Genomic DNA, 21,280 nt, shown 5'->3' with positions numbered 1-21,280 from the left:
TAGACGGAGAGGACGTCTGCTGGTGTGCTGCGTGTTCACCATAGGAGGCCGGCATTGCTAGATTATCCCACAGCGTTCATCTGACAGCTCGCCGAGAGTACCGACTCGTGTTGATGCATGAACATGCCCGGTTGAAGGGCTTAGGGCAGGGCTCGTGAAATATGTCTTCGCTTCGGGGCCAGAAACGGGAATTAATGGTAAAGATAACGAAAGCATTAATTTGACCAACGTCGCGAGTCCCAGATCATAAAGATGCAAATAAGGTGCTGCCTTTAAAGGCTGCGTTCAGTTTGTTCCAGCTTGTGTCTCACTTTAATATTCCTGATCGTGATTTCCATCTGTAATGACAGCAGTCTGAGCAACAAAGCAATTTAGAGAAGTTGAGAGCGGCGCAGCATGGCTACACAGAGTTATTAAAATCAAGCGATGTCTCCTCATGACCCCGTGTCACGGGGTGCATGTCTTTAAGTTGTGAGCAGCTTAACAAAAGAGTGTTTGATTTGAACAGAGGTCAAGTCCTCCTGTATTTTAAACTAAAGACTGAAGAAAAAAAATGCAGCTTTATTTTTTCTCCTCTAAGGAGGCCAATGAGGCGAATTCACAGAATTAGAATGAAACTAATAAGCATTTTTTTTTCATAATAAAGCTTTGTAAACACAGTTAACATATTTCTGCTTTATCAGATTCTCTTATTTTCACATTTCGTTAATGAACTTCTGTGTCCGCTGGATAATCTTACACTTTGTGGGGATTGTCAACCACGAATTTAATCCCCTTTACTGTGTCTGGATAAGGTATGTGATGGTATTGGTAAATGAATCTAGTTAAAGTAAATACATTTTTAAAGCAACGGCAAAATTGTTGCAGCCTGCATCACAAAAGAACCGAACTTTCATTCTGTCCACAAACGGCCTATTCTGCGCCGAAAGCGTGTAATAAAATAGATTGGAGGCAGAGTGGGCATGCCTCTGTGGGCGAGAATAGGTCGCCTTTAAATATTTTTGAGGCAGTTTTGGCTGAAGAATGTAGAAAAATGGGGCCATATGAATAAGTAAAAAACAAATTAAATCCCCTAAAGCCTAAAGGCGATAAGCATATTTGCTTCACCCAGATGTAGCTGGAAGTACTGCAGGGTCATTGTGTTCCCTGCTGGGCTCTAATTTATGTGTTACTCGCTTATAAAGAAACCTCCTTGGAGGAAATAATGGTTTGCTGTTGCGGACTGGTTCACCTTTATTATCACATGCGAACCCCAAATATTCCCAGACAGGATGTCTCTAATTCAGAATAACATCAGCTGTTTCCCCTAAAAAACGCGGGCCCGGCACCAGAGGTGAAACTGAAGTCTGTAAGATGTGTTCACTGGGCCGTTGACACAATGCATACTTTGTTCCCCATCATCTAAATCTTTCAGCTAAATTTTCTAAACCTGCGACTTTGTTTGAGAGCCGCGTGATTTACTGACTGCGTGGATGCCTCTGCCTCAGTCAGAGCTGTGTTATTAAAGAAATAAATGGTAGAGACGCCGCTTCAGAGGCTGAAAATAACACCTGAGCTGCCTTTTAAAGACGAAACAAGCAGCCGCACGAGCGGGCGGCACTTAGTAGGCAGGTCCAGCGAACGTCTGAATGAAATGGAGGTGGAACGGAGGGAGAAAAGGGAAAAGGGAGGCAGGGAGCCCAACATCCCAGTGCTTGTTGCCGGGCTGACACGTCTCACGCACCAAAGTGCTTCTCCAAGCGGTTTTCACCCCTCAGTCGTTAACCTTCTATTAACTCCTCCATCAATTGCCACTCACTCACACTCACACTTTCTCTGATTTCTCTCCTCCTCCTCCTCCTCCTCACATGCTCTCTCTCTCACACACACACACACAAATAAAGATTTTTTTTAAGGGTGTTTTTTTCCCTCAAAGAGAAGGCAAAAGGCTTGTGTGTGTGCATGTGTGTGTGTGAAGAGGAAATAATGTGTTGTTCCCTGGCTGTTTTTAGCGTGCTGTTAGCCAACCCAGGCCACGGCCTTGTCATTTACTGCTCCGCCTGCGGTTTGCGTCCAGAAGATTAGAAGGCTAATTGGAGAATTGCTCAGCAAAGCAATGAACTTTTTGCTGTGTTGTACTTTTTTTTGGGGGGAAAGGGAAAGTTTTTTGCACAGTAGTTTGCATTCGAAACGTTCGGGCCCCGCTCTCTTTCCACTTCTCTTTTCATCTATCACTCCTGCCCTCCTCCTAAACTTTGTTTCCCCTGTTTGCAGGAGTGCGCCGGAGAGCCTCTCTTCATGCTGTACTGTGCCATGAAGCAGCAAATGGAGAAGGGGCCTATAGATGCAATCACAGGAGAGGCGCGCTACTCCCTCAGCGAGGATAAACTCATCAGACAGCAAATTGACTACAAGACTTTGGTCAGTACACAGACGAGTGTTTGGTGCGGGAAGAAGATGTTAAACACGTGGACGCACATTTCAAATATGTCCGTTCTTCTTGGACGGCTCAAAATAAGATCCAGTTCTGCTCCAATTGACTTCATTGTTCAAACGTAGAAGAAGAAAACTCTTCCTATTCAGAATATTTGTAAAAAGGAATAAATAGCAACCGATGTGTATTTGTTCCTCGTATTGATTCTGTTGGACGCGTTTCTTTGCAGGTCAAAAATCACCGCCGGCTCACGCCTTCACACATCAGTGGTTATTGCTCTCGGCCTGCGCCGACTTCCTTTTCTAATCGTAACCTTTGCCTTTGTAGACGCTGCACTGTGTCAACCCAGAGAATGAAAACGCTCCCGAGGTGACGGTGAAGAGCCTGAACTGTGACACGGTGACGCAGGTGAAGGAGAAGCTGCTCGACGCCGTGTACAAGGGGACGCCGTACTCCCAGAGACCCAAGGCCTCGGACATGGACCTGGGTAAGGAATAGGGACAACGGATGCACATTTTAAATCTAGTTACATTCAGACTTTAATGTGTGAAACCTGACTAATTGTTCAGAGGAGGGGAAATTCGCAATTTTGGTCTCTACATATAATAAACTAAGTTACCTGTATTTCCTCACTCAATGTGTGTGTCTGTGTGCGACAGAATGGCGTCAGGGTAGGATGGCTCGCATCATCCTTCAGGACGAGGATGTCACCACGAAGATCGACAATGACTGGAAGCGTCTCAACACCCTGGCTCACTACCAGGTACCAAGCTGCTTCAACATTACACTAATAGTTCCTCCTCTGAAATGTGCTTTCATATTGTTGCTAGCATATTGGTGTAAATGTAAAATATAGCATTTCGGCTACAAAGTAGGGTGAGCTGGTTGGAAAATAATCAAAAAAAATGCTGGACATTTTGCCTAGATAATCGGTCATATAAAAAATTAAACACAAAATGTCCTTTTTCAGGTGACAGATGGCTCTGTGATCGCCCTGGTCCCCAAACAGAACTCCGCCTACAACATCTCCAACTCGTCCACATTCACCAAGTCTCTCAGCAGATACGGTACGAGAGAAGGTGTGTGTGTGCCTCGTATGTGTGTGTGTCTTCGTGTGCGGTAAAACTCTTTCTCTGCGATTTGCTTTTTCGGCGCCGGATTCGGTTCAAGACTTGATGGATCGTTTGTTGTCTCGTTTAGTGTAAATGTGTTGCACCGCGTCCTCTGGAGAACCTCCTTTAGTGTCAATTATCCTCCTCCGTGCTGTAAAGGATATCTAACGGAGCAGTATGGCTTTAAGTAGAGCGGTGGAGCTGGTATCAGTGTTTAGGTGTCTGCCAGCTGTCCGACGCTTTTACCCGCAAGTTCTTTTTCAGTGCGCCATTCTCTAACATGCAGCTTATATATGGCCTTTAAAGTTTCACTGATCAATGCAGACAGTGATGCAAAAACATGTTTATTGCATAGTTACAGACTCACGCTGCACATCATCACAAGCTCATTGGTCAGTCACGTGAATACACATTTAGAAAACACAATACAGCTGGACACAAAAAGCTTGTTCCCTACTATAGTTTGGTCCATTTTGGATGCTTCTTTTTGTACCATACTGTTCTTTTTCTAGTTTATCCACCTTATTCCTAGACCCCATGAGCCCTTGCGTGAATTATGGGCACGATATCCGGTATGAACCAGAACTAGAGCTTGTTTACACTGTAACTGTGATAAATCCACTTCATATAAACGAATCATGTGAAAACACCAGCTGTCACAGCTCAAACGTGACGACATCAAAATCCCGCTGCCTCCTAATACAGAGGGGCGGGAGGATGACGCGAAAAAAGTGGTCAGTGTTAACATACTGTAGCATTTTTAGCTACTTTTCTAACTCTGTGGCTTCAGGAGGTGAAGCATTAACAATCTTTAAAGCTCTGAGGCGTAACAGTACCTACACAGGAATGAGGTTATTATTTAGATTAAGATTAAAATACTTCATTAAAAGTTTATGTCTGTGCTGAAATTCTAGCGTTTCTAGGTTAATACTGACCAGGAGTCCAAACGCACATTACATTTTAAGTGTTCACAAAAACGTGTTGTTGCTCGACTAATACCACAGTGTCCTCCACACACATGAAGTCATACCTGCTGATGTTCTTGTGACTCTACCTCAATCCTCCTTTTTTCCCCATAACTTTATCAACATATTGCACATTTGACAGAATGTTTCACATTAAATCCAGTAGTGCAAAAAATAATAACACAAATTAAGTTGCCAGAGGGGAATGACACATAAGAACAAGAAAAAAAGACAGAGTAGAGAAAGAAAGAAGAAAGGGCAAAAACACACTACATTTTACACATACAAATTCCATTTCACACATGCGCTCAGTCTTTTATTATTGCAGGCACTGATCCATTGTGAGCATAATTCAAAGTCCTTCTAAAACACTGAGAAATCGTTACGAAATTAAAACAGTCAAACGTTCAAATGAACTACTACGGGAAGCGGAGGTGGAAGCGGAGGTGGAAACGGAGGGGGTAGATGATTAGATTTTCTAAACGCCCTACGTTGTTTACACACTGACTTTAATGTCACAGTTAGCCGCTTCCCTCCTGAACGTCTGAGCCTCAAACAAGGAGTTTATGCACAGGACTTTTCACGGAGGGATTAGAAAAAAGTGTCAACGTGAAATGAAGTCTTATGCATCTTGTCAGGACAGCTTGTGTATGCTTTATTTGTGCGTTTTAAAAGAGTATATGTCATCCATATTTATTAAGTCCAGATACTGTCAGTAACCTTTAAAGGCTGGTTGTGAAACTTTTCTTTTTTTTCCTCCTCTTTGAAGCCTCTCTCTGGTCCACAGTAACTCCTGTAGCTCCTGTAGCCAAACCGTCGTGACATCCACATAAATACTCGCTAACACCCCATCACACTTTCTCTGAACTTCCCTGGTCCGCATTCTCCGCTGACACTATAAACCTCTCAATCCTTTTCTTGCTTTGCCACGCAAGTGACAAGCCTTCAAACTGGAAGCATAATGCTCGGTGTCACAAATAGGGGATCACTGTCCAACAATGGGAGGCGGGTGAGCAGGAAGGAGTGACAGACAAATTTATTCGGGAATGAAGGAGTGACACGCGAGTAGAGGAAGCTGTCACCTTTCAAAAATGCTTTTAACTTCACAGCAAGGTGTTTCTCTCTGCGGCAGTCAGATTTTGTATTCATGCCTTTTTTTCCATTTGTGTAAATTAGTTCTCCTGGAAAGGATGAATGAGGCAACATGGTTTAGAAAATTAACTACAAACTGGCGTGAAGTTGTATCATGTTTTGTAGATGTCATGAGGTTTATACTTTCCCCGTGCTTCAATGCACGGAGTTCTAAATGTAGAAATCCAAACTAATCCAACAGTCCACACGCTTAGCTCCTATTTAGCGCCCCGTCGTTTTATTTGTTGTCTTTCCGCTCATGCTCCGTCCTGTCTCCTGCTTTTCCAGAGAGCATGCTGAGAACAGCCAGCAGCCCGGACAGCTTGCGCTCCCGGACCCCGATGATCACCCCCGACCTCGAGAGCGGCACCAAACTTTGGCACCTGGTGAAGAACCACGACCACTCGGACCAGAGGGAAGGAGACAGAGGGAGCAAGATGGTCTCCGAGATCTACCTGACCAGACTGCTGGCCACCAAGGTAACGAGAAGCCGTTGTTTTTCGCACGGCCACGCGAACCTCGTCAGACCTCAGCCAAAACCCTCCTCTCCCCCCCCCCCACAGCCTTGTCATGTAGCCCGTTTCCACCAGCAGCAGCCCCCGTTGACCTTTGTTTGGTGGTGGTCTCGGAGCTCATTAACATTTTTCCTAACCTTTTCCACAAAGACACACATATGCAGAGTCTTAATTAGGATGTTGACCTTTGACTATTGAGTTGTTTGGACGGAGTTACTAGGCCCTCTGTTGGTGGCCTCGGGGCTTTTAGGCTCAAACCTGCATCAGACCCTCCTAACTCCCCTAAATCCTCCACGTCGTCCGGATCACGCTGCCGAAGCTGCTCGGGGTTTTATGCTACATGTCTTCAGATGGTGATCAGAGAGGTCCGTTTAAAAGTCTGGACCAATGAGATCTCATCGCTGTTGAAATGCTTTATTGGAACTATTTTGCATTTCTAGCCAGGATTTTTACGAGAAACATTTGTGAACATCTTGGAGTCAGAATGTTGCTGAATGATCCAGTGACCATCATAATCAAAGCTGCAGTTCTCCATGTCTCACGTTTCAGTTAAATGGATAACCGTTAGATCAAAACAACCCTTAGAGGATAGATGGGTCTGTGTTGCTGATTATCTCCGAGGAACTTTTTATTGTGAGAAAGCACATAAAAGCAAGAGCCGTTCAAATTTGTTTTCTAATTCCCTCTAACCTGACTGATTCTCCGCTCTGATTAAAGCCACCCTTATTTTTGCGTCCAGTTCACCAGACAGGATACAAACCTTTTTGAGTGATTGATATAACTGTCCGACTTGAAGAAATAGAAGGATCCGCCGAAAGCCGGTAGTTATTTTCTTACATCATCCTGCAAAAATACGCCCTGTTTGTTTTTACTCTTTTATTAATCAATGGAACATGCACCCACACGGGCAAACACATCACGCTCCAATAATGTCAGGCTCTCATTTGCAAGTACTAAGTACATTCACACCCTGGTGCTTCGTCTCCCCAGATGTTTCTCTCATTAGCTCTAGATTTTCATTGTTGGAGCTCCAGGTAAAGAAAGTGCAAGGTTAGCTGCATCGATGCCGCCTCGATTGGGAAATGATTAACATGCGAGCCTTGGACTTGGAGCGCTGTGGCGCGTTCTTATTTATTGCAGCGCCGCAGCTTTGTGTGTTTAAGAAGCTGATTTGTGGATGTGTGAGCAAATACAAAAGTGCACATTTTCACTTGTGGCTGTTTTAAATGAGATTTGATAAATGGAGGACGCCTGGATGCTTGTGGGAAACATCACATAATTGCAACTTCAAAGGACTTTGTGAGGATTCTGAACCTCCAGAGTTGTGTGATGTGGTTCAACAAAACACAGCAGAGCCGCCTCGGGCTGAACTCTCACCGGGCCCCTTCCTGAACACTGTAAAGAACGCTGAGCAGTCGGCATCTTGACAAACTCTCAGAAAACTGAACGACTGAAAGCAACGTACTGTCACTCTCCAAACACCTCCCACTGACTGACATCGCTTACATCCAGGCCTTTGCCAACTAAGTAGAGTGTGATAGCAGAGGCAGTTGTAATATAACTGCTCAAACACTAATCTAAAGCGGGGATGCTTATGAAATACCTTATAGTTTCTACCAGCTGCTAATCCAGTGTTGGTTGTCGTGTTCAGGGTACGCTCCAGAAGTTTGTGGATGACCTGTTCGAGACCATCTTCAGCACAGCACACCGAGGCAGCGCCCTGCCTCTCGCCATCAAGTACATGTTTGACTTCTTGGACGAGCAGGCGGACAAACACTCCATATCAGACTCTGACGTGCGGCACACTTGGAAAAGCAACTGGTGAGTTTGTGCGTCGCTGAGGATATTCGGTAACTGCTTCGTGTCTTAAATCAGCAGGGGAACATTAAACATCTCCTCCTTTTTCCTCCCTCCACCTCTTCTCGTCTCCTCCAGTCTTCCACTGAGGTTCTGGGTGAACGTGATCAAGAACCCGCAGTTTGTGTTCGACATCCACAAGAACAGCATAACAGACGCCTGCCTGTCCGTGGTGGCTCAGACCTTCATGGACTCGTGTTCAACGTCGGAGCATAAACTGGGGAAGGATTCGCCTTCCAACAAGCTGCTGTACGCTAAAGACATCCCCAACTACAAGAACTGGGTAGAAAGGTACGCCAGCGTGCAGGATTACAAATTATTCTCTTTTTTTTTAATTTCCGGGGCAAATCTCATTTTCTTTGCGTTCCCCCCTTTGTGCAGGTACTACTCCGACATCTCGAGGATGCCGGCCATCAGCGACCAGGACATGAGTGCCTACCTGGCAGAGCAGTCGCGCCTACACGCCAACCAGTTCAACAGCATGTCCGCCCTCCACGAGATCTACTCCTACATCGTCAAGTACAAGGATGAGGTGAAACGCGAGCTCTTGTTTGTCGCCCAATGCTTTTATTTTTGAGGGTAAAGTTGAGGGGACGCACCGCACTGCGTCCAAATCACATGACCATTTTAAGACGACGTAGCATCACTGAATCTCTGTTTTAAAAGAAAGTGCTAACTTCAACATATGTACCAGTTTTTAAATTGGGTTGATAGGCCAAGTGAAACTAGACAAGCACCACATTTTTTAATACAATGAAAAGGAAAATGCTAGCAAGCCGAGATCGCTAGCCAGCTTCAAATGCTTGAAAGCAAAAAAAAAAAAACATGACACCCCCTTTCCTATTGGTGGAAAATGCATCCCATCAACCAATCAGGAAATAATGTGTCAATGGTTGCTAAGGAAGTGGGGAAAGCCAAAAAGAAAGACGCCAGAGACTTGGGACTAAGATACATGTTACACCTGACGGTTTGGTTTCAAATAGTTGTACAAAAATATGTGATGCGTTTCCTGTATTTTAATGGAAGTAGTTATAAATAGCTTTGTTGTTTGTAGTTCTAAATTTGTTCACAAGGTTTTGAAAATCACACTTTGGATTTGCATTCTAAGTTATAAAAATGACATATTTGTGGTTTTCACATTGAAAAATCTAACTTTTTACTACTCGGATTTGATGGTTTTAGTGTGGTTTAAGTCTAGTGTGTTAATACAGGTTGTCAAAGTGGAAAAATAATTGTAAAATGACACAGGCGAGGTTGTGCTGAAAAGAATGAGACAAGGCAAAGTGAACCCTTTTCAAGATGAAATATGAAGGTAAAACCAAAAGTAGGCAAAAATGGTCTGTTATACTCTGGACTCCGGAGGGTGAGTTTTCTCCACATTTGTCGTAACTTAATGTGTCGTAATTCAATAATTATTTTGCTAATTATGACAAGTTACTCGTAGTATAAAAGGGGGCATGTAACTCTTATTAAATTCCTTGAGAGTCCTCAACACACATGATTGTAGACTGGTTGGTGGAAGCGTACAAACTTGAGGTGATAATCCTGTCCTGAGATAAAAAGATGGTCCGCCTGGGTGCCACGGCTGTAAATAAGGGCAAAAAAGTATGTCGGTAATTTATTATGTCGAGTTTTTTGTGTCATGGGGAGTTTTTTGGAGCTAAACTTGAGCTAATGTGACAACTGAAGAGCAGACACACTCTGTAATACACTTTATTCCAGACTTTGTGTGCGTGGCGAGCCAGCCAGGTGGGACGCTCCGCTCACGTCGCCATATTTCACTGACCTCCTCCCCCCGGTTCTATTTCCAGATCCTGTCGGCTTTGGAGCGGGACGAGCAGGCAAGGAGACAGAGACTGAGGAGCAAGCTGGAGCAGGTCATCGACACAATGGCCCTGGCCAGCTGAGGACCATCCAGCGACTCCCATCGCCTCCTTCTTCTCACTCCTCCTCTCCATCTGTCTCCCTCTCCCTCGCTCCTCTCACCCAGACAACAAACAAGACTCCATCCCCCAACAACACGACAGACGAACTGCAAAAAGGACCGAAGCAGTATACTGCAAAAAAAGAAAAAAAGAAAAAAAAACAACGAGAGGGGTGGGGGTGTTTCGGCAGAGATGGGCGGGCCTGTGTACGCTTACATGTGTATGTGTGTGTTTGTCTGCAGCCCCATACTGTGTGCGGGCACGTGTCTGTGTGAAGAGACTGGGACACCACCGGACCTTGTCACACGCGCATACACGGAGAACATGTCAACTGACAGCATTTGATTATTGTGGATGTAGGTGTTTGTGGTTTGCTTGATTTTTTTTTTTTTGTTTGTTTTTGTTGAGTTCAGGAGTTTTTGTCGTGATGACGCGATGGTCAGGAAAGAAACAAAAGGAAGCCTCAAAAGGAACTCCGTATATGGCGCCGTCAGCAGAACGGACCAATCTGTGACGAGCCAATGGAGAGAGGCTCTCTAGGTCATGTGACTCAGACAAGTTGTTGTCACAGTTTTAAAGGATGGTAGAGTTATTTTTTTTTTGTATAAATGTAATCAACTGCCCACTCTCTGATCTCTCGCCACTTGTATTACTGCTGAATTTGCACAATTTACAGAAACGTTACAAAGCAAGACTATATAGATATTATATATAAATACAGCTACGTTTTTAAAGAAAGATTAGAGAGAAAACATTTTTGTTTTCTTTTTCATTTGAAATCAACAGTAAAAACATGATTTGATATTTCAAGTACAAAAAAAAAAGACACAACGTAGAAAAAAAAAAAAACAACGAAAAAGAAACAAAAAAGTCGTACTGTGCCATGTTTTCTTTGAATGTTGTTTAGTGCAAAGACATTTTGTTAGATGGAATGTGCTACCGTATGATTTTTAAATATGAACATGCCTAGTGACTGAAAAAGAATCGTTTGAACAATGAACCCATCGTGAGATCCTCGTTTTGAAGTGGCCAGTGAGAAAGACAATATACACAAAGTCACGGTGATGACATGAAGTTGCTGTTGTTTCTTCTTCAATCAGTGCAATCTGTCAGTTTCACGAAGCTAGATATCACACTCCCAGGATTGTCGCTTTATTTCTGTGACCTCGTCGGCCTCCCGCCCCGCGGCTGGTTCTCGTCTTCAGGGGTTTTTCGAGGAGCGACGGTTCAGCGGATCGGAACAATGAAGTAGCTACGTTGCACTACCTGCAATATTCCCGTTGCCCGCGCGCGCGGCCCTTATATCAAAGCATTAGGGTTCCACAGGTCGTGAGTTCGCCCTTCCCTCGAAGGCTCGTTCGGTTTGCAAGAGCGAAAGTCTAGCGCCGTGGCAGTCTCTTTTTTCTTTTCTGGAGGTCACGCGGAGCTTAGCCGAGGCCCTCGGTGCTGAAGTCAGAAAAGCCGTTTCCAGCCTAAAGCCACTTTCTCAATGTTAATACCCAAATACAGGGGCAAGAAAAAGATACACCGAGTGTTTCCCCCCCCACCTCTAACCTATATATTCGAGACATGGGTTTTAGCTTTTTATCCATGAGGAGGATATATAAAGATAGAGAGCCGAGACGCCTCTGTTCATTAGCTACACGAGGCTGAGTAATCCTCCCCTCAGCCTGCAGCTCTTGTTTCAAAACTAGCCTATTGCCATGTGTGGCTTAAGCTTTTTATATTGCCGCTCTCTTAAGAGGATTTCTTTGTTTCTCTTTTTTGAAGTCTTGACTTTGTGGTGAGAAATGCGTTTAGTTTTTTTTTTTTTTTTTCCCCTGCTTGCCGAAAACCAAACTGTGGTCTGTATATTGTTTATGTTGATGTTTCATTTGTAAATTGTATACTTATTTTTTTTTCCACAATGAGCTGTTTGCCATTTATTTTATTTTTATTTTTTTTTGTAATCGCTTTGTTTTGTTTTAGTCTTATTATTTTCAACGTGTAAATTGTACATTTTTAAACGGTACACAGAAGATACAAAACTCTCTTCAGTTTGCCGGGAAGTTGAAGTACTTGACTGAACTGGAGGTTTATTTTCCTGGTCTCAAGGATCAAAAATGAAATCGTGGAATCAGATGAGCGTCGGTGTCGTCGTGATGGAAATGTGACTTGCTGCTTTAACTCTTGTACCTTGTTTTTTTCTACCAAACATTAGGGCTGTCATTTTATGCTGATCATGAATGCTGTTGCTGTCTTGCCCCCATCGTTTCGTTTGCCGTGCGTGTCTGGAACGTGACTTCTGCAGCTACTTCCGTGTGAGCCTACTTCGACTGGATACTTATCGGGACACGCCAAAAAAAAAAAAAAAAGAAAGAAAAAGGAAAGAAAAATGAAGGGTCTCTGCCCCTGCTAGGATAGAAATGTTTCCTCCTCAGCTCAGAATTTCTGTTGGGAGCACAGAGAGCTGCTCTACCCTCTTAGACACAAACATTTTAAAGTTTTTTTTTTCCTTCCAACATTTTGCTGCATTTGTACATTTGGTGCTCTTGTTGTATAAATCATATGGCGAGCAAATAGATTGCTGTCGAGGCTCGGCGCTGCTGTTAACAGCGGTCCTTTGGGTGATCCGTATGAGTACAATGTACAGTGGGGACAAATCCACTCACTCCCTGCAAGAGAGAGAAAAAAAAAAAAAGAATAAAGAAAAGCACACAGACAAAAACAAAGACTGCAGTATCCAGCTGGTGATCTGTCAGGCTTTTTAAAGACACTTAAACATTCTCAATCCATTCTCAGGTTCATGCTCCGTTTGTCTTGTGTTCTGGTTGTTGCTTGGTTGATTAAACAGCTGCAACGGGGAGCCGGGCTCGAGACCGAGCCGCTCCTCGCATTTTTAGAGAAACTTCCCACCCGCTTTACTCTGTCTTTCATTCAGTGCGACACTTGACTTGTATTTATTGTTACTAGGGTGATATAAAGAGTGTCCGTCGTCTAAGAGTTGTTTGGTGTAACCTAGAGCAGCCAGCATCCGCCGCTGACTTAGAACGTGTCACGAGAACAGCGCCGTAGTTTGACCGAGTAGCTGGGTTCTGTGCTGTTTTTTTTTTGTTTTTTGTTTCTTTTTTCTTTTTTTTCAGTCCCATCAGAACAAATGAAATCCTATTTACCGCACTGGCTTCAGTGTGAATGGATTTAGCACATAGTCATGTTTAATTCTCAGCTCTTCAGACATGCTTGGTGACATTTCTGCCTTTTCCAGACCGTTGTTGAATCAAACGCAGTCCTGGGATCATTCAGTTGTTTTCTTACCGCTTCCCTCTTGAAGGTTCAGTAGATGAGTTTATTTTTATTTTTTTTTTCTTCTTCTTCCAAATGAAAGTTGCATCCGATCCATGGAAAACACAAAGCAGATGAACTTCAGATAGACTCGGCAAAGTAATTTTAATACAACACCTGATACATTTTTAGAGATTCAGACTTGAAGCGACTGTCACAAGTTTGCAGGTTAACATTCATTGTGTAAATATTCTGTTATTTCCTATTTTGCAGATTTACTACTTGTAAATAAACACGCATCAAGGAGAGATTAAACATTTTTTGCTAAATAACATGTGCCGTGGGGTTCTTTTGTTTTCTCGTGCTGCATCGTTTCTCCCTGATCCTAAAAGGGCGTTTGATTCATCGCGCCGTGGGACCACGCGCGCCACGTTTTCCTTCTGCTGACTCCTCATATGAGCACATTTCTTATTTACTCTGTATTTGCTCCTCCTGACCTGCACAACTAAAATGGATTCTCTCACTTACCAAGGACATGATAGCTACCTGAGGGTTGTTTTTTTTTTATATTTCTCTACCTTTGTATTTGAAATTGATAAGTGTTCAAGCTGAGAACACCTCAAACCCCCCCTGTCCCTCCCGACAGCAGAAACACATTTATTTCAATGTGCGAAAAGGTTTTCTGCTTCATTTGCTCTCCCCGCCGACCGCTTACCTGCGTGCAGCAGCATAAACCAAAAAAAAACACGAAGCTGGCAGACCTCTCCTCTTTTATGTTGCCCACAGATTATGCAAATTCATATGCAAAAGGTTATTTATCGAGTGTTTTGCCCCCCCCCCCCCACCGCGTCTGAGACTAACTCCACCTACTGCTAATTTTGGGTTGACATCTGCTGTCATCGTGGTAGAGCCATATTATTCAGACTCTGCTCCCTAAAGCTGAAACTGTCTCAGCTCGCTGATGTCGATCCTGAACCCTGACTCTCACGATTTATCAAAATGCAACGAGTTTGCGGTATGAGAAGAAATTCAGTTTGTTCTAAATTCTGGTGCAGCTAGCTTTGTGACATGTTACTGTTTATTCATAGCACCGTGTACTACTGAAGTTTCTCAGGAAAAATATGTAACTGAATACTCCTTCAAACACGTCATGCATTAGTTTTTTCTAATTTTTTTAAATGTTTTAAACTCTTAGGGCATAGGTCTGCAACAGGGGGGTCACAAAATCTTTTTTCTTTTTTTTTAATTTTCCCCCACAAATTTAAATTTCCTGAAATACAAATGAACATGAATCCAACATATTTCAATAAAGGGATCAATGGAGACAGAGGGGGTTACCATTTCATTCACCCTGAACGCTTCACTAGCCGAGACTGGTCAACCTAGGCTACCTGAACGCATTAGGCCCCGCCCTTATCGCTGCTGAGCCAATCAGAGGCCGCACATTAGCCTCAATTGTAGGTTCCTCCTCAATTGGGTCAAGTCCATCGGGGGTCCCTACTCAACCTGTCATCAGTTTGCGAGTCCTCGGCCTGAGAAACCTCTGCTTTAGGACATTTAGGAATTGTCATCTCTCAGGTGCTAAGCTAAGGGTGTTTTCCCATAGCCACACTCAAATAGAATCTGCAGAAGAAGAGACTATTTTCCACTTCTCCCCAGACCATTAACCCCTAGCTTCTTAATAGGCAGCGTCATTTACTGTGTCAAAAACTCGAGGTTTCCCAGTCAAGAGAAACCTTCTCGTCGGGCTGCCGACGGCTTCCCCTCCCCTGTCTCCCTGGCTTTCATAACCTCACCAGCATCATCAATCATTCTTATGGGAACATACTTGAGTGGCTGGTAGGGGTTTGTTCTCTGGAGGCGCTAATACTAACACGTTTACCTCCTAACCATACATCAGGCTTCCAGTGCCTTGAGCTTACACGGCCACTTGCATGGAAGAGCGGCTCCGAGTGTGTAACACAGCAGAGCGTCAGCTGGCTCTGATGGGCCAGAACAGTCATTTTCGTTGCATGTATTGTTGCTGAGTGAGATTGTACGGAGCAGTAGAAAGAGAGCGAGACCACGGAGGAAGCGGCGAAATGCACCAAAACCACCTTGTCTTTTTTTTTTTTTTTTTTTTTTTTCCTCTTTCTCTCTGCACTGCCTGCCTTGAACTGTCAGCACTTCTCCCTCTCCCCCAGCGGATTCAATGAGCCCAGATAGACAGAAAATGTTATCATTCGCACCATGTGTAACCAGCCGGGCTAATTCAATTAAAATTCCATCCAAGGAAGAACGCTGAAATTGCGTAATGGTCGTGGGAGCACTGAATCTCGTAATGATCCTGTCAAGAGGCAAATGATCTTGCAGCGCGAACATTATGATAAATTCCTTGCGAAGCACAAGATGCTCGTTTCTTCACCCACCCGCCCCCTCCCCCCCTCCTCCTCTTGCATGCAAAATTCTGTTGCCATAGTTAATAAAGCCATGATGATCTATATTTGCCCCCCCTTTTCCTTTTTAATCTCGTTTAGTTACAATTGAGGAGGGCTCTGTGTTTTATCACACGCTGAACCCAGTGAAATTGGAATTCTATTTTGGCTGAGGAGTCTTTTGGTATCTGTCAGTGTGTGTTGCGTCAAGCGCGGTGGAACCGGGGCGCCGTGAGTGGCAGCGGTATCTATAGGGCCCTTAAATCCGGTGAGCGGTTCCGTTGCTTCCAGCGAGGTAAAGGTGACAGGCGTGACTAGTTTGGGGGATGCCACGAGATGGATTACTGTCGCCGTTCTTAACTTATGGTGCTCTGTGTGTCTGCGCGAGTCTAAAGGAGTGTGGTGGGTGTTAGCTAAAGGTGCTGCCAACCTTCTGCCCACCACAGTTACGCCATATATAGCTGCCAATGCATGTCTGTCTCCAGTCAATATTTTGGGATCAAACTAACATACAAAGATTGTCTTTTGCTGCAAAACATCCCGACATAATTATTTAGGTTGTCTTTTCAGGCTTAACGTTGCCCGGCTATGGCACAGTTGCATCATTCCAGCAGTTTGGAGCTAAAGTAACATTAGCTCAGCGTTTTAATTACAGCAAAGTTCCTTTAGTAGCAAGCGTCATATTGCCATGTTTACAACCTGCTGTAAGGCTTAGCAACTCTTCACAGCTTAGTTTAATGGTTGAATTGTCCTTGAGGCAACTGCTTCAGAGCCATATTTAAAGTTGGCATTGGCAGCTCGCTCTTTTTCTCCGCCCACGCAATTTTCTGTGGTGGAAAGTTGCCCCCGAACCTCTCTGTTGGGAACTGATTAGGTACCAGCAAAGATCCGATAAGCCAGTGAAACGTTTTGGGCAGAGGTGCACACAGAGGTATTTTTCTCTCCTTTGTATTGGTTAAAACATCCCCCATATTTGGGTTAGAATTTAGCTTGGCCATGCTAGGCCAACTTAAAGTTATATTATGTCATATTTTTACTTTTAAACATTATTTACAGAACTTTGGAGTGATATCTACTTAAATTAGTGCACTAACCAGCTAGTTATGGCCCTTCCCTTCTTGTAATACCTTTCTACTTCAAGAGGCGACAGTAAGCAACTGAAGCCAGAGCCGTATATCAGACAGAGTCGCCAACTAGGGAATGGACCGTCTGAGCTGTCCCTCTTTGCTGATTGGTTCTGAGCTGTTTACCTGTTTCGTGGGCGCAATGTTGGATACATCTTACCAATATTCACCCATAAAGAAGTGGCAATAGCAGAGAATAAAACTGGATTAAAAGTTAAAATATACCACAGTGTTCAGCCTGCGGCTCCAGCACAGGATCAGGAAAACGCGGAGGAAACTCTGTTTCCTCAGTGAACAAAAATGGAGGAATGGGAGCAGAAGATTAACAGGAAGAACTGGATGTCTCTCCCTATTATCTGAGGTAAATGTCAATGTCTCTCTCTGACCTTTATTAAGAGTTTATACAAGAAAATAAAGTCATACCATCATTAATGTGTACCTTGATCTGAAAAATGCCCAACACTGCTTTACAAATGAATGAAGTTAACCAAGCCTTATGCTAGCCTTATGCTAGCTAGTTATCTAGACTAAAGGCTAAAATAGCAGCTACCGTCACATATACTGTGAAACGCATGCGTGCATGTAATTTATGTCCATGTAGATAGACAAATTTAATAGATACATAACTTTGCCTCGGTTACTACTATGTTATTATGGCTAGCGTGCTAATGCTATAATGATAACGCTAAATAACAGTAAGACTAGTTTAATTTTCACTATTTCTGAGTATTTATCATTTTTCTGAGTATTTTCAAACTTTTAACGGTGATGGATGAAGATGGGAGACTGAGGAGAAGGTAAACACAACTCTGTGACTGTTGAGGCGACTGGGCTACAAAGCATTTTACAGGCTCCTTTAAGATATTTAAAGTAGAAACTGGGATATTTATTTATTTAAGTGAGGAACTTTTACATATTGACAGACGTTGGCAATAACATTTACAGGCACGTTAATGGTGAAAATAATACATTTATTTCAACACAGCACATCTCTCCCATAGGGTTACACTGTAGAATCCAATCTGCCTTCAGTCCAACATGAGAGCCCAGAAGGCATGTTGTAACCCCTTATTAATACATTACTGATGTTTTTGTTCAGACGACAGGTAAAGCTGGTCAATGCTTGGACCCCCAGTAAAACCTACTAAAAGATATCCCAGGTGTCAATGCACGGTTCAGGCCATCTCTCTTACTATTGTACTGCTAAACCGAGCTAAACAGGCTACATAAAATTTCGATTAGTCTTCATGATCAGAGTAAATGTTTGAATCTTAAATTTTGCCCCTTTTCACTGAAACTTTCTCTACACGTCAGTGTCTGAGGGGGAACGAAAGTTCACTCTCTGATGTTCCTTTCTTCTGAATGGCTTGTTAATTTCTCCACAGGTAGAAACCATTATGCACTGCGTCTCCCTGTCAGGGCCAGAGAAAATCCATTCCCTGCTCCACTGACCTAAAGCTTCCTGATGTCTGATTAACACACATGGGATAACAATCCATACGGTGCGTCGCAGAGCTTTTAAAGAGGTCGTCTATAGTGTCGTCCGGACCTAATCTCCCGAACGCAGCCCAGCCACTCATTACTGATGGTGTTCTGCTATTTAATAGACCACTTAAATCATCATTTTCCTGCGAGCCAAAAATGCTTCAGATTGAACGTGCCTGAGCTCGACTTTCAACTGTCACCTCGCTCGTCTCTGAGATTCCCTTCCACCTCGATGCACACACTCTCAAACATGCGCGGTTCCCTGAAGAGACCCTCCCCCCACACACACACACACACACACACTCCCACCCCCCTCCCTGCTGTGACTGGGAAGAGGTGGTCTATCTGATTTGTCTGTCTTCTCCTCCAGGTGATGGGTTGTGCCTCTGAGTGCGTCCGATTAGTCCATCCAACCCCTCTCACACACCTCCACTCAAGTATGGAGAGTGTGTCCTCATGCCTCGTGTGTGTTGTGTGCGTGCAAAAGTGCTTTCACATACATGCGTTTTATTATCCGCTCCATGCACTGTGAACGGTCCGTGGTGCGGTGCGGTGCGGTGCGGTGCGGTGCGGTGCGGAGGTCAGGTCACAAGGCAATTTAATCACATCTCAACCCTCCGATGGTGTGCATCAGATTGATAAAACGCTTTGAAATTGTCGGTAATGACTGCAGTCCACAGCGGCTCCTTCCTCGTACACACTCGCATGCAAACAGACACACAGTACAGTCCTGTTTGATCTTCAAATGTGTGTCTTTGGCTGCAGCTTTTTTTTTTCTTTCTTTCTTTCTTTTTTTTTCCTGTGTCTTGCAGCTTCAGTGAACTGAACTTGAAAGTCGCTGCTTTCCCTCAGAGAAAAGGATGAATCTCTTCAGGTCTATTGTGGCGTTAAAGCTTTGAGGGGCTGCAACAAAGAAGTCAAACAGATACGTATACATTTTCCACTCGCTTATTATTCTTCAGACATTTGAATAGCTTTTGAATGAGCAGCTCCTTAGACAATAAGCAGAATAATTCTCTCCGTTATTTCCCTGCTCAGTAATTAGCTACGACGTGTACCAGCCGAAAAAAAAAAAAAGATAAAATTGCGCTGCGTGCTCTTTAAAGATAACAAAATGGTACAGATGTAATAAAAGGATATGTTTACATTTTCTTCCACGCAGGCGAGTCAGCTTAATACTCGTAATGAATTTTATGATAAATTGTTGGGGCTGATTAGACGTATCAGAGGATACCAGATGCTTCTTCAAACCCTCAAAGATTTCGTCTGAGCTTTGCACTTTCACCCTCGCGCTTAGCCTGCGCGTCGGCCTTTCATGTGCCATCACCAGAGTTAGCTCTTAACTTGCTGCTTTTCACTCCGCCCCCACACCGACCGCCAGCCTCTCGGATTCACCGCCGCCGCTTTTGATGTCAGAGGGACGTGGTGTATCTTAACGACCCGCCGCTCATGAATTAATTAATCGCTCGTTTGAAACGTCTCAAACGCGCCAGCTTGTGATCAAGTGCATTGTGGGACTGAGATAAGGCATGGACATTGCCTGGCAATGGAACTAACACAAGGATCCTTAATTAGCTCAATTAATTAACCATGGGGATGAAGGTGGTGGGTGGGTGGGTGTGTGGGTGCGCACCAGCGTTGACAGCTACCTGGAAATAGAGGTTTAACTCACCCGGCGGGGCGTGGCGGGAAGATGAATGGTAGCAGTGCTCGGGGGGCGCCGCGTTACACCTGCTGGTGCAAATACCTTATAGCATCACCTCCTGTCTGCAGCAAATGATATTTCTTATTGACCTTTTAGTTTCATAACGGTTGGAGCCACATGGGATGATGTCACATTCGTTAAAAAAAAAAGAAGAAAAAAAAAACTCCAACCCCCACATGTGTGAACTTATTGCAGTCTCTCACTCATAAACCACAGCGTGGGGGTCTGTGGATGTACAATAATGATTCCCTTTGGTCTCCTGTGAGTGTTATATTCACACTAATTTGACAATTTGCAGTGCAGAGTATAGCACATCAATACCTGTGGCTTCAGAGATAACCATTCACGCCTGTCCATTCAGTAATGAGTGGAGCTGCGAGGCAATTAGCTCGGACCAGCGGAGCTACGGAAGAAAGAGAAAACAGCCGAAGGAAGGAAGAGAAAAGACGCAACATTTCATCTTTTTGGAGCGGCTAAAACGAGCCTTAAAATCATCTAAAACTCCACCGGCTGCGGCTTTATATTTAACGTGCACACGCGAGCCTGAACTGTATCGACACGAGCGGTATGGATCTTCTCGTCCAAATGTCAGCAGTCACTCTTTTCATAAACTAATCGTTTATAGCGGCCGGGCGTTCTCTGTTAACTAGAACGTGGACGTCGAATGTTTGGCCACCTTTGGTCCGGAATGAATCTTTAGCGGAGAAGTTCAGTTCAATACTCATTAGAGTTGTAGTGTGTGGAGTAAAGCCGGTGTAGGATATGACAGGGGGCGCTCAAAGGGGCCTTTAAAGGAGAAACAGACACAAAATCAAATACGAATATATGTCGTTTCAATAGGGGGTCCATGGAGGTGGCAAAATCTTTGGTTGATTAGGCATTTTTTATACTTTTTTTAAAAATTTTGCCCCACTAATTTAAATGTCGTTAAATACACATTAACCTGAATCAAATGATAATAATAATAATGTATATTTATAGATAATATAGAACACATATATAATAGTTTTGGGGTCCTTGGCCTGAAAAGACCCCTGCTCTGTATCAAATTAGATGGACTGGACTCTGCCTGCCTCTTTACAAATGATTCCCAGCTGAATTGCAGATTATAAAAAAAACCTAACATAACACGCAGCAAACCTGAAATCTCTGAACCAGGATGGTCCTCACCCCGGCCGCTGCGTGCTCTACACTTCAAGCTGCTCCCTGAATTACTGCATGATATGAAAATTCTGCTGCTTCTGCTTTTCTCCCGGCTCCCAGCCCAGCTGCCAAATACTCAGATATGCTTTTATGTACTGTACCGGGGATATTACAGTGTGTATTCCCTGATAGCTCGTACATCAGCTCGTTCCGAGAGCGCATAAAAATGA

General features: G+C 43.9%; 1 protein-coding gene across 4 annotated transcripts in view; it reads left to right on the top strand.

Annotated features, from left to right (window-relative positions):
* LOC125006657 (plexin-A1-like) overlaps positions 1-13,511 on the top strand; it is a 192,177-nt gene extending 178,666 nt beyond the window's left edge. For 2 of the 4 annotated variants that reach the window (XM_047582912.1, XM_047582911.1), the window contains exons 24-32: positions 2,254-2,400; positions 2,741-2,900; positions 3,073-3,176; positions 3,384-3,480; positions 5,910-6,100; positions 7,788-7,957; positions 8,072-8,284; positions 8,375-8,525; positions 9,805-13,511. In XM_047582912.1, coding sequence (XP_047438868.1) covers positions 2,254-2,400; positions 2,741-2,900; positions 3,073-3,176; positions 3,384-3,480; positions 5,910-6,100; positions 7,788-7,957; positions 8,072-8,284; positions 8,375-8,525; positions 9,805-9,900 — 1,329 coding nt within the window. In that variant the 3' untranslated portion in view covers positions 9,901-13,511. Of the gene's footprint in view, positions 1-2,253; positions 2,401-2,740; positions 2,901-3,072; positions 3,177-3,383; positions 3,493-5,909; positions 6,101-7,787; positions 7,958-8,071; positions 8,285-8,374; positions 8,526-9,804 lie in introns of all 4 variants that reach the window. The other 2 variants (XM_047582910.1, XM_047582908.1) reach the window with 1 other exon arrangement.
* The last annotated feature ends 7,769 nt before the right edge of the window (positions 13,512-21,280 follow it).

This window comes from Mugil cephalus, chromosome 4 (assembly GCF_022458985.1).
Source record: "Mugil cephalus isolate CIBA_MC_2020 chromosome 4, CIBA_Mcephalus_1.1, whole genome shotgun sequence".
Lineage (NCBI taxonomy): Eukaryota > Metazoa > Chordata > Actinopteri > Mugiliformes > Mugilidae > Mugil > Mugil cephalus.
The sequence above is the reverse complement of the archived record's forward strand: the minus strand, read 5'-3'. Positions and strand labels throughout refer to the sequence as shown.